Source organism: Moschus berezovskii, chromosome 2, assembly GCF_049115385.1.
Source record: "Moschus berezovskii isolate FMDL1 chromosome 2, NW_MosBer_1.0, whole genome shotgun sequence".
In the NCBI taxonomy this organism is placed as follows: Eukaryota; Metazoa; Chordata; class Mammalia; order Artiodactyla; family Moschidae; genus Moschus; species Moschus berezovskii.
In genome coordinates this window covers 69,593,645-69,607,814 of record NC_142461.1, presented here as the reverse complement: position 1 = coordinate 69,607,814, position 14,170 = coordinate 69,593,645, and the positions used below count along the sequence as shown (strand labels likewise).

Here is a 14,170-nt window from a genome sequence, read left to right as displayed (position 1 = left end):
TCTGGTTATTAAGATTGCCTTCATCTTTGTGCATGCTGCTGCTAAGTCGCTTCAGTCGTGTCCAACTCTGTGCGACCCCACAGACGGAAGCCCACCAGGCTCCCCCGTCCCTGGGATTCTCCAGGCAAGAACAGTGGAGTGGGTTGCCATTTCCTTCTCCAATCTTTGTGCATATCAAGTATTAAAATCTAAAATCTCTAGACAATTATTTCAGATATTCTTTTGTTTGCCCTATCTACAATCATGTAATGATCCTACAGCATGCTGGAACTCACAGGAACTAGGTCATCTTTCACCTTCTTAGAAGAATGTCAATCTAAATAGCAATTTACCTTTCACTGAACAATATTCTACTCCCCCAAACATGTGGATGAAACATAGTTCTGTGACAGTTATATCATCACATAGACCAACAATTTGAAATGTTTGGCATTAAAAATATTTTAAACTAAATTATAGATAATTTTATCCTGAATTATCTCTAGTAAAGACATATATTTAAGTGTGGATAGATACTGTTTAATTTCTACTGATGTTCCTTTGTTGGGACTGCTGTTGTTGTTAGTGATGATGTTGATATTTTTGAAAGACTTCCAATGTTTTGGAAGAATCTGTAATGTATTCATATTAAAACTCTTTCCTAAATTCTCAAGCACAAAGTTATTATTACTGCTGCCCTATTTAAGAAGGAATTACCAGGGAAGTTTGGGGCATAAGAAAGTGTGTTCCACTTTACAATTTGAAGGAATCTTGTCATTGTTTCCTTTCATCAATGGATCTGTGAGTTGAACTGGTTAGAATGAGAGAGATTTTCTAAATATTACTTTATTGATGACCAATGTATTTTTTTTGATAAAAGACTCCAACTTGTAGTTTTTCTTGAAGTTTGCTGTTATCAAAATTGTATCTAGTACAGTTATCCGTCTCTTGAAAAAATGAAAGTCACTCAATCGTAACCGACACTTTGTGATCCCATGGACTGTGGCCTGCCAGGCTCCTCTGTCCATGAAATTCTTCAGACAAGAGTATGGAAGTGGGTTGCCATTTCCTTCTCCGGGATCAATCTTTTCAGTATGCAAAATAGCAGCTTCCCTAGTAGCTCAGTTGGTAAAGAATCTGCCTGCAATGCAGGAGACCCAAATTCCATCCCTGAGTAGGGAAGATCCCCCAGAGAAGGAAATGAAAACCTACTCCAGTACTCTTGCCTAGAGAATTCCATGGACAGAGGAGCCTGGCAGGCTACAGTCCATGGGATTGCAAAGAATCGGACATGACTGTGTGATTACTCTCTTAAGTATGCAAAATATTGCCTCAAACCTAAATCAATTTTATGCTATAGAAAAAGTTTATTAAGTAGATGAAACATTGTTGTTGAAAATGTGGATTTAGAAGCTTCAATACCTAGTACCATGTAATTTCTAAATCATAACTGGGTATTGATATGATAGGGAAAGAAACAGCCATTAAGTGAAAGCAATGAAAAAATATGCATTAAATAAAACAAATTAAAAGCAAATAAGTAATGAAATAGTTATTCAGCTAATATTCTGCAATATGAAAGTGTAAAGAAAAGGTTTCCTAATATTTTTGGTTTATTTGCATGTTTCCTAATCCAGATTTACATTTTTGAAAATAATATCTACTATCAACCTGATATAAAGAGTAGTTCATTGCGACTGACATCTTCTGGAAAAGAAGGAATTATTTTTAATGGAATTGCTGACTGGTTATATGAAGGTGAGTTGAATAGATTTAGTTTCAAAAGTATACAAACGATATATTTTTATATAATCTATAAGAAAAATCTGTTCATTCTGGAGCAATACTTATTACACTATTTCTTCTCCTCATTTCCTCTCAAAATTGCCTTCATGCTTTCATCTTTGTATTTGCTCATATTTTGACTGGTTATGATTTACATGATTCCATGTTTGAGACATATATATATATTAATACACACACATATTGTTCAGGTTAAATAGATCTTATGCATGGTATTATTGAGGCATAACATTTGAGAAAAAGGAAGTCACCAAGAACCAAGAGGCAGTAACCCTAAAAATAATCTGGAATTTAAATTATTTTTCCACTATTAAATGGGGAAACATGCAGCTTTTCAAGCAATGAAGTGGCAAGATTAGACCTTCCTCATAAATAGATCATTTAGCTACAGTGTAAAGCTGGAATTGAATAGCAAAAAGAACCATTGAACAACCAGAAGTCTTTTCCTATGTTCTATCAGGAGAGAATGAGCAATAGGCCTAGGGTTAAAGGAAAGACGATTCTAAAATTGATGAGGTAGTCAAATAGGTAAATCTTAATGTTTCAATGGATGAAATGAATTGAAGAAGTCAGGAATGATTCTTCGACTTCTGGTTGGATCACTAGTAAATAAATAGTGTTAGCAGACACAGTGAGCAGACATTCAGAAGGAACACTTGACTCAGCAGAAGAGGAATAATTTAGTGGGAACACTGATGCTTCACAGTGTGCTGGTATGCTCACTGGGTGACAAAATAGGATCCTTTACACAGAAGAAATTCTGAATCAACTGGGAGTAAGCTTAATGTACAATGTACTGAATTGACCATTGATCAAGATGATTCAGGCCTCTGTCTGTTAGGGAAAGCTTCATGTAGTTTATGGAATTACATATTTGAAGAAATTGTAAGGAGATAAATCAAAGACCATTATTTGAGAAATAGAGTTACTTTCTTAATTAGAGAATAGAAACCTATATATTGGGGCTGAAACTGAACAGTGTGTTGGGTAAAGGCAGGACCAATGGGTAACAAAAACTTTCAAGACTACACAGTAGGTCTGACACTTTCCAAAAAACAGGGAAATGGGAAAATTATGGGTTTTGCCATTGAAATTAAAGTTACACCTTTGGTCATATGTTCTATGTATACCAGGAAATTTAAGATATGTTGTGTGAGTTAATCCTTACAATCCTAGTGTATTACTTACTGAAGAAACCAAGACTCAAGGAGGATAGGTAACTTGGGCATGACCTCAGCTTCATGAGGGCAGAGCTGGTGCTTGAATACGTGTCTTCAAAGTCAGTGCTTCATCCTGGGCTACTTTATCTGTTACAGTGGAAGGCTTTTCACTGTTCTCTAAAGGATGATATACATTATGGACATAAGGTGTTAGATCTCCCTGCTCTGTTTCATCGACCAGACTCTGACCCCTACTGTCCATGGACTTACTTCAACTCTTGCTTCATTTCCAAGAGAAGGGACCCTACCAAGGGAATCTGTATTCATGTCTGGCAGAGGGATTTAGGCAATTCAGATGTCATTGAGTTTTCCCTCAACATTTTGCCTGCCATCTCCAATCTATGCTTCAAGAGTCCCACATGGACCTTAATAATAATATAATATAACTTACTATTACTCAGTCAGACACGACTGAGCGATTGAACTGAACTATCACTTTACTTATCCAATGTGCCATCAGCTACCAGAATCCAGACCTTCTCTTTTCCCTTCAATATACTCCTGAAAAGACAATACTTTCTGTTGGGAATGCATATGATCTTTACTGGGGGCCTCCTAGGTTGCTCAGTGGTAAAGAATCTGCCTGCAGTGCAGAAGAAATTGGTTTGATCCCTGGGTTGAGAATATCTCCTGGAGCAGGAAATGGCAACCCACTCAACCCAGTTGCCTGGAGAATCCCATGGGCAGAGGAGCCTGGTGGGCTACAGTCCATGAGTTGCAAATAGTCAGACACAACCGGCAACTGAGCATGCATGATTTTTAATAGTATGTGTGTGATACTGTAGTGTGGAAATTTCTTTTTTCTGCTTTTTGCAGAAATCAACTACAATATGAATTACTGTGTGTGGGAAACCCAGGAAGTAACATGTACCATTTCCACTTACTTTTTTAAAATTGAAATGTACCTTCTATAATTATAGGAAAAAACAGTTTAGAAGAGTCACATTAAAGATAATAAAATGTTTTAAGGCAAATTTTAAGTGCATTAATTTTTTAGGGCCAGGCCAATGTGTGAGTGTGGCTGTTGCTTCCAACCATTGTCACTAAAGTGGAGTCTTTAAAAGTCTTTTAAAAGTGCAGTTGTTTCCATGTCTATTATTATTCAATTCCTAAGGAAAGTAAAGGGCTTCCCTGGTGGCTCAGAGGTTAAAGCGTCTGCCTCCAATGCGGGAGAACCAGGTTCGATCCCTGGGTCGGGAAGATGCCCTGGAGAAGGAAATGGTAACCCGCTCCAGTATTCTTGCCTGGAGAATCCCATGGACGGAGAAGCCTGTTAAGCTACAGTCCATGGGATCGCAAAGAGTCGGACACGACTGAGCGACGGAACGGAACAGAAGGAAAGTAAAAGCAAATAAAATATAATGTGTTTAAAATGTTGGTGAAGTTCAGAAGAAAAATAGAACTCTGTGCTAAAAATGAAACATTTTAAATATAATTTACACAAAGCACCTCAAATCTTATTCATATAAATTGACATATTTAACTAAATAAAATATCAGATCAATGTTTTGTTTAAAAAGGTAGAGTTCACAGTTGCCAAATTTACAAATTTGAAAGTTTCTATGAAGTATTGAATCTATTAAATAGAAACAAAAAAATGGCTTAAGTTCTATTATTTGAACATATAGAATAATGGAACTATTATGCATACATGATTTACAAATATATTTTAGAATCTCATATTTTAAAGTAATCCTTTTTTGAAATTCAGTTCAACGGTTATTGAGCACATATATCTGTCAGGCATTATCTGAGAGCAATATCATGAGGAATATGAGCTTCTATGTTTTGGATATTTCCAACTTAGTGAAGTGAAAGACTGTAAACAGCTACTATATAATGAACCATCTGGAGCATGGTAAAATAGAAATAGAACTATTGTTGTTCAGTCACCTAAGGCACATCCAACTCTTTGTGACCTGATGGACTGCAGCACAGCAGGTTTCCCTGTCCCTCACTGTATCCCAGAGTTTGCCCACGTTTGTGTCTATTAAATCAGTGATGCTATCCAACTGCCTCATCCTCTCCCTCCCTCTTATTTTGCTTTCAGTCTTTCCCAGCTTCAGGGTCTTTTCTAATGAGTCAGGTCTTTGTATTAGGGGACCAAAGTATTGGAGCTTCAGCTTCAGCATTAGTCCTTTCAATGAATATTCAAGGTTGATTTCCTTAAGGACTGACTGGTTTGATCTCCTTGCTGTGCAAGGCACTCTCAAGAGTCTTCTCCAGCACCACAATTCGAAAGCATCAGTTCTTTGACCCTCAGCCTTCTTCATGGTCCAACTCTCACATACATACATGACTGCTGGCAAGACTATAGCTTTGGCTATACAGACCTTTGTTGGCAAATTGATGTCTTTGCTTTTTAATATGTTGTCTAGGTATATCATAGCATTCCTTCCAAGAAGCAAGTGTCTTCTAATAGAACTATATGTCATCATATTAAATATATGCATAAGTAGAGTTAATTCTGATGGGTTGGGGAATATAGAGGGGTTTTATAGAAGAAAGAGTTTTTGCATTGAACTCTAAGAATGACAAGAATAAAAAAACAAGATTAAAAAAATTTCAAGATAAACAATATCCTTGTCAACAAACTGGGATTGTTAATTTTTTGTTATTTGGTAAGAACAATGTGAAATGCCTATATTCACTTCACTTGTGCCTTTTCATAGACACACAGAGTCACATTTATCCATTAATTGATTCAACAAATAGTTACTGAGTTCTTACTAAATCCCAGTAAAACTGAACTGTGACAGATAAAAGGAAAATAAATTAGAGATGCAGCCATGGAAGCCAGAGGAAGATAGGGTAAACAATGATGTAAGTCCAAGGTCAAAACAGCTAAGGATTCCAAAGTTGCTGTTGAATTTGCTATCAGAATTTCATAAGAGGAAAATTAGTCAATTGATGGTGACATAAGCAAGATTTCAGTGGATGGAAGTGCAAATGGTAAGCAAGAGGTTTTGAACATAGACAATGCTTTCAAAAAGTTGACAGTAAGATACAAACAGTAAGGGGAAAAGTCAACCCACAAACCACAGGTCAGTAACATCCTCAGGAAATCCTATGTAAATTGATAAACTCAAATGGATAAAATCAGCTTACTTTTCAGAAATGTTAATCTGAACACTGATCAAATATGAGTTAGTTTTCAGTAAATGCTTTGTGTTTAGGCTATATTTTTAAGTGTTTGTGATATAAAACAACATGTATTGAAAACTCCATCTGCTCTGCAGTGAGATTTTCTAAATCAGTATAATAGAGACAATGAAATGGAATGGGATGTGATTTGTAAAAATGCCTTGTTTGTAAATAGTATGATATAATTACAGGAAGTTTAAATCCATGAGTAAAAGTCCCTCTGAGTTGCAATTAAAGAACTACCTTGTCCAAGAGGACTTTTAAGCAAATTCATATTAAAGATTTTTTTTCATTTATCTCCTTTCTATTTGGTTAGCTTTATTTTTATACCTGAAGGAAGTCACATAACTCTTTGTACTACTTTGCTATTTTGGCATTTTTGTGAGGAAAAACTTTAGACATAAGTGACTCTATTAAGAGCAGATAGTGTCTAGTTTCTGTTGAATAGTGCCCTCAAATTGGAGACCTTCTTTTCTTGGAAAGTACTTGTGTATACATACTTCAGCACCCAGGACAGTACCTGTTTCTTAGAAACCCTGAGTGTTGATTTTGGGCAACACTCTGTGATCTCTCTGTACCTAGAAGTCTCATAAGACTTCAGGTTAAACACTCAATTGTCATTTAGCATGATTTTCTTCAGTGTGTTATGTGGATGACTCATGTCTCCTCATCTGAATTTTAAGTTACTTGAGTAAATCAGTGTCAGGATCACTACTGGGAAAAAAAAAAAGTCACTATCAAAATAGTATTCAGCTTTATCTATGAAGGAGTCACTTAAAAAGACAAGGAATATACCACCTGTGGCTAGTAATAATTCAGCCATTAAAATCTGAAGAGGTGTGGTAGCTGTTACTAGGACCTCCGTTCCGTTCAGTTGCTCAGTCGTGTCCGACTCTTTGCGACCCCGTGGACTGTAGCCTACCAGGCTTCTCTGCCCATGGGATTCTCCAGGCAAGAATACTGGAGTGGGTTACCATTTCCTTCTCCAGGGATCTTCCCGTTACTAGGGCCTAGAAGGAGGGAAATGTGTAATTTTCACAGTTCTAGAAGCAGTAAGCTTTGGTTGAGGAACAGAGCCAGACCCACATGACTTCATGGATGGGAACCAAAGAAATAAATGCCATGTACTAACTTTTCTTTTTATTTGATTTGCCTGGTTTCATATTGGCCATACTTAGACTAGACACCATGGGAATATTCTTTTCCAATGAAAAGTTTGTGGTGTCAAAATAGAAGCATGCAAAGTCCCATCTGGTACTGTTTCATTGTAGAGTAATATTCCGTTCTGTTCCGTCGCTCAGTCGTGTCCGACTCTTTGCGACCCCGTGAACTGTAGCCTACCAGGCTTCTCAGTCCATGGGATTCTCCAGGCAAGAATACTGGAGTGGGTTACCGTTTCCTTCTCCAGGGGATCTTCCCGACCCAGGGATCGAACCCGGGTCTCCCTCATTGGAGGCAAACGCTTTAACCTCTGAGCCACCAGGGATTATTCCAGTAATATTCCTGTATGAAATTGATAGCTACAGCCAAATACTTGTATTATTCATAGAAGATTTGGGGGTAAATACCCCTATTAAGAAAAAAAAAACTTATCATAAGGCTTTAATTGGTAATCAAATCACCTTCAACTATTCATTCCTTTTCCCCTTTATCTTCTGCCAGCATTTGGAATAGACAGGTTATTTACCTGTTGCATCAAACTAAGACTTTATTCCTGCCGAATCTTATTCCTTTGCTTCCTCTTCTTAATTAGGTTGCAGCCATTTTAGTTTTCCATTAAAATGGAAACTGGAGTATAGAAATGTAGAATTGGAAAATTAGATGGAATTATACCAGAGAATACTTGTGAATCTGCTAAATTCCAAATAGTTTCTTCCTTGTCCTCCTTTTTATAGTAAAGGCACATTATCTTCCTGGCCATGAGATTAATCATTGGACCCAGCACAGAGACTATTTTTTCTGTCAGTTTTTTTGCCCCCAGTCATACTGAGCCCAAAATGGTCAGAGAAAAATTTCAGTTTTCAGTTCAGAGGAACAGAATTATGGATTTGTTCCTTGTTGAGGCAATCCTCCCTTGGGCATGAGGATTTCTAAACCCACCAAGCCTATTATCATGAGAATAAGAAACAGAATGTGCCCAATGGATTACTGGTGTGATAGTGAAAGAGAACATTACACTTTTACTCCTTAACCTAGATCTATGCTTCCTGGTAATTCAGGAGGGTCACAGAATCTCCTCTGCTGTGGATGTACTCAAGTGGACATTAAGTAGAACACTAATATCTGGAGGATAATATCCCAACTTCAAGAATATTGTCAAACAAATAGTGCCAAAGTTGAAATAGAGCTGGCTGTTTTACTCTTCTGTCAAGCCAGGTATGTACAGCTAATGAGGGACATGACGAAATCAGTGAATCCCATTTGAGCCCATTGCCCCACTTTTTGCTATAAATATTTGCTGTTTGGAGGTGACATAGTGTGAATTATTGTGGTAATGGATAAGTTATTCTGTAAATCTATGAATAGCAGGACTGATAGGACTAGAGGCAGCAAATGCACAACTCTGTCTTGGCCATGTGTCTATCTCTACAATAGCAAAGCGACCCTTCTTCATGGAAGAGTCTCCACGTAGCCCACCTGTCATCAGGTAGTCAACTGGGTCTTCTGGTAAATAATGCCATGTGAAGAGTTTATTAATGATCACTATTATTGGCAGGTCATGGTGGCAAACTGACCTGCACTTGGTGGCCATACTGTGACTGGATCATTAAGAACCTCCTCTGCTATGGATATGCTCTGATCGACATTAAGTTGGACACTAATAACTTCAAATGTTTATACTTTTACACCTCCTGACAAGTCCATACACCTACTTTTCCCTAGACTTCCTGTCACTAATTCTGTAATTTTACTTTTCTATATCCCTGACCAGGTGGACTCTTACTAGTTCCTGTGCAGAAGCCAGGATGGCCCCATGCTTCAATCCAAGTCTCCTTCCACAAGAAATGGAAAATATATATCTTGTTCAAAAGCCTTCCAACTGGGGGAGTTTATATTTGTTATAGTCTTAATATCACTCCTGAATCAGATTATAGTACAGTGAAGTGAAAGTCACTCAGTCATGTCTGACTCTTTGAAACCCCATGGACTATACAGTCCATGGAATTCTCTAGGCTACTGGATTGGGTAGCCTTTCCCTTCTCCAGGAGATCTTCCCAACCCAGGGATCAAACCCAGGTCTCCTGCATTGCAGGCAAATTCTTTACCAGCTGCGCCACAAGGGAAGCAGAACCTGTCCAATTCCAATGTGTTGAAGTACATCATACAAACCTGCCCATAAACCAGGCTTGCATTTATTCCTCCTTTGCCAGTTTATGTTAGAAAACACACCCTGAGGCATAGATGTGAAATAAAAGAAAGAGGATAAAGTAGAGGATGCCTATATGTAGAGTTTACCTAAATGTTCTGGTCTCTCTGGGTCAGGAAGATCCCCTGGAGAAGAGAATGGCAACCCACTCCAGTATTCATGCTTGGACAATCCCATGGACCAAGGAGCCTGGTGCTCTGATCTAGTTCCATATAAACCCCTTCTATCTTATAGTGGAATATAGCTGTATATGTTTAGTTTTGTGATCACTGAATCAGATAAAAATCAGTTCACAGCTGGCAGTTTGGTTGCATCATCACTTGGCATCCCATGGTCAGGCTAATTATTTTTACCATAGCTCAATAGAGAGCTGACTTTGAATTGGGGAATATTTATCAGCACAGGAGAAAATGGCCTTTCTGTAAATCTTGTAATGCCTGTGGTTCATTTGTCGTATGGTAATTGTCAGGAGTTGCACACAAAATCAGTTTGCTATGGATGCTTATATCACCATCATATCTGCTGGGTCACAAGGTGAAGATGGTAGGGAAGGTTGTACCATGGCCCTGATATGCTACACAACCTTCTCCTGTTCAGGTTCTACTCAGAACTGGCGGCTTTACAGGTTTAAGTGAAGTGAAAGTTGGTCAGTCATGTCTGACTCTTTCTGATCCCATAGATTTTAGCTGCCAGGCTCCTCTGTCCATAAAATTCTCCAGGGAAAAATACTGGAATGTATTGCCATTTCCTTCTCTAGGGACCTTCCTGAACGAGGGATTGAACCTGGGTCTCCTGCATTGCAGGCAGATTCTTTCCCATCCGAGTCACCAGGGAACCTGGGAGCATAACTGGTCAACATGTGTGAATGTGATTTAATATGTTCTTCAAAATCCAGAGTCCAGGACTTCTACACATTTTTTTTAATTTTTAAAATTATGCAAATATGATGACACATTTACAGAAGACTTGGAATATACAGAACAAGGTTATATAGTTCTGCTATATATTACAATTAATTTTAGGTCGATAAATTAAGATTTTTAGTTGGAATTTCAATATCAAACTCTCAAAAATTAATAGAATGAAAAACAGAAGAGTAGAAGGATATAATAGACCTGAAAAAACACTATGAATTAATTCAACATACTTAAGGTTTATATAAGTTTCACACAATAGGAGTACACAAAATCTATTTAAGTTCCCATAGACTAAACCAAGGGACAGTGGAACATATCCAGGAACATAAAACAAGGTGCAAAAATTTCATGGTCTAAAGATATTGAAATCCTATAGGGTCTGTTCTCTTATCACTATGGAATTACATTAGAAATTAAGTGTAGCCCCTCTAAATTTTTAAATAAATACAATCCCAATAAATTTTCTCTCTCTTGATAAGAAATATCCTACTCTTCCCTAGGGATGCCAACTCATAAGCTTTCAGTTCAGTTCAGTTCAGTTCAGTTTAGTCACTCAGTCATGTCCGACTCTTTGCGACCCCATGAATCACAGCACGCCAGGCCTCCCTATCCATCACCAACTCCTGGAGTTCATTCAAACTCATGTCCATCAAGTCGGTGATGCCATCCAGCCATCTCATTCTCCGTCATCCCCTTCTCCTGCCCCCAATCCCTCCCAGCATCAGAGTCTTTTCCAGTGAGTCAACTCTTCGCATGAGGTGACCAAAGTATTGGAGCTTCAGCTTTAGCATCAGTCCTTCCAATGAACCCAGGACTGATCTCCTTTAGAATGGACTGGTTGGATCTCCTTGCAGTCCAAGGGACTCTCAAGAGTCTTCTCCAACAGCACAGTTCGAAAGCATCAATTCTTTGGCGATCAGCTTTCTTCACAGTCCAGCTCTCACATCCATACATGAAGCTTTACAGGAATTCATTTTATCCTCTGCCTTTACGCAGAGCAGGTCTAGCTCCCTTGGATAGAGGTTGCCTCAGTCAGCAAGAAGATTTGTGGACATTTTGAGGTTCAAAATCTTCAGCCAACATTCCATTGTAAAACTGATTATTCATGAGACTGGTGCAAGAAGCATTAAGTGTGCTGCACACATCTACCTAAGCATTCTTATACTGTGTAAACTCCAAATACTTCCCCAATACTGCTCTCAGCTTTAAAAAACAAGTGGAGTTCAACCAATAGTTTGTGATGCAGCTCAGCAACACCACTTGGACCTCAGCCACATCTGCCCTTCAATCAGATATGGGACCTCTCACCACAGAAGAGAGGAACACCAAAGTTGTCATGGCTACCTTTCAGGTTTTCCTGATTTAGTGGTCATGATTTCAATTTCTGTTTATTTCTATGTAATCCCTCTGAGGTCTCATAAAAACTAAGTCTTTACAGTTGCCCTTGTTGCAACAACTGAGTGTCACAACCACTTTTCCTTCCAACACTTTTCCTCTCTAGCTGCATTTCATCCTATATTATCACCAGTGACAATTGATTATTTGTGATTCCATCCCTCACTATGGATTATCTATGCTCCAGTTCCCCCAAGAAATGTTATTATCACATAAAAGATATACATATAGATAGACAGATATAGATTAAACATCAATATATAGATGGAGATAGATACAGATACATCTCCAACCTAGCCTCAAAATCTAATTTTGAAGATCTCTTTTCTGGGTCTTAAAAGGAAAAGAGTTAGCATAGTCAATAATTTGAAAGGGGTTTATTTACAAAAAGATAAATAGCATAACTATAACCTAGACTAATAGCAGCCAGAAGTGCTAGTGTATTGTAACAGAAGTGAGCCGTTATCAGATACAAAATAAGAAAATTGTGTAGATGAGGCTGCATTGATGGGAGAGTAGCATCATTTAACACACACAGCAAGTCTTGGGTGACATTACAGGGCACAGTATTTCCTTGTCCTGTAATATTTCCTTGAAATACATACTGCCATTTTACTCATCTCCTTATAATCTCTTGCCAAAGCACCAGAATGGCCATACTCTAGAGTGCATGGGAGCCCTTTAGATAGAGTTCATATGAGTTAATTTCCTGGGCTAGAAATCAGATATAAGTGGATAGTGGATCTGGGGTCACACAAAAGCTATGTAGTATATTTTTAATTTTATTTCCTTAGAGTCTAAAATAGTTTAACAAATCTTCAGGGTATTCGATTAGTTTGATGATGAGGGGATGGAAATGTGACTGAATGCAAATATGAAAGGTGACACGGATATGGTTAGTGTCATATTTCAGTCTTCAACTACTCTTCTCCTCTTATTCTTTTTACCTCCATTGTGCTTTCACCTCTGTTCAAATTGCTGGCAATCCATGAAATCCTAACTTCACTGCTTTATTCTTTCCTTCCTTTGCATCTGTTTTTCCTGGGACTGAAAGGGTAACTTGGAAATAGAGAATTCTCCATGAAATTGAATCAAATCCACCACACTGTTTAGAAAATATTTATGTTCAATGGAGATTTCAAGGACAGACTTTTGTGGGTCAATGAGCCCACATCTACAGTTGGTTTCAAACTAACACTCATTTATTCTAGAGGAACTTCTGCATTCTCACATCGCCCACTGGTGGTCACCAGATGGAGAAAGGCTCGCCTTCCTAATGATAAATGATTCCTTGGTGCCTAACATGGTTATCCCTCGGTTTACTGGAGCTTTGTATCCCAAAGGAAAGCAGTATCCATATCCTAAGGTAAGTCATGTGGAAATGCTAGTTTGTTCCCCTTCTCTCTGCACCAGTGAGTTGATCAATAGTATTCTTGGTTCAGAAAAAAGTTGTCTTTGGAGAATTAAAGAAACCCCCTTACTTGTCGACAAACTTACGATTTTAAGAGCATGTGATAGTAGTCTATTCTATCTGCTGTGCTTGCATAGGCACAGGTGAAGATGATTCAAGTTTGCAGGAACTTCTGTTTCATTTCTTTCCCTTTGATGCTCTCAGTCTTTATCTCTCACTTTCACAGTTGAAAAGAGAGTGAGAAAACATAAGTCAGCACTGATGCCAGGGCAAAGGTTTCTCCGAGGTAGAGTCTGTGAGTTGTTAATAGGTATTATAAAAGAGCAAAAAGTATCATAGTCAAATAAGCTGGGAATTTTCAGTTTAATAAAATCTAGTTTTTTTCAGATGATTTCTCAGAGCAGTTAATATACTGTATGCTAATGTGTATTATAAATATCCTATAAAAAGTAGACTAAGCATAAAGGATCTCCAGTAAGGAATAGACTAAACAGAAAGAATCTCACTAAAAAAATAGACTAAACATAAAGAATCACCAATAAAGAATAGACTAAGCCTAGAGAATTTATTCGGAGAAGGCAATGGCAAGCCACTCCAGTACTCTTGCCTAGAAAATCGCATGGACAGAGGAGCCTGGTAGGCTGCAGTCCATGGGGTCGCTACTAGTCGGACACGACTGAGCGACTTCACTTTCACTTTTCACTTTCACACATTGGAGAAGGAAATGGCAACCCACTCCAATGTTCTTGCCTGGAGAATCCCAGGGATGGCGGAGCCTCCTGGGCTGCCGTCTGTGGGGTCGCACAGAGTTGGACACGACTGAAGCAACTTAGCAGCAGCAGTAGCAGCAGAGAATTTATTAGTGTTAATATTAACATCAGTATTCTTTTGGCAGAGCATACTCTGGAACATACTTTATAAAATGCTGGGCAGA

General features: G+C 38.2%; 1 protein-coding gene across 1 annotated transcript in view; it reads left to right on the top strand.

The window, feature by feature from the left end:
* The window catches only part of DPP10 (dipeptidyl peptidase like 10), an 822,212-nt gene that overhangs the window by 679,109 nt on the left and 128,933 nt on the right, over positions 1 to 14,170 (top strand). Inside the window, exons 8-9 of the mRNA XM_055397567.2 lie at positions 1,617 to 1,737; positions 13,037 to 13,191. Of these exons, the coding sequence (XP_055253542.1) occupies positions 1,617 to 1,737; positions 13,037 to 13,191 (276 nt within the window). The remainder of the gene's footprint in view (positions 1 to 1,616; positions 1,738 to 13,036; positions 13,192 to 14,170) is intronic.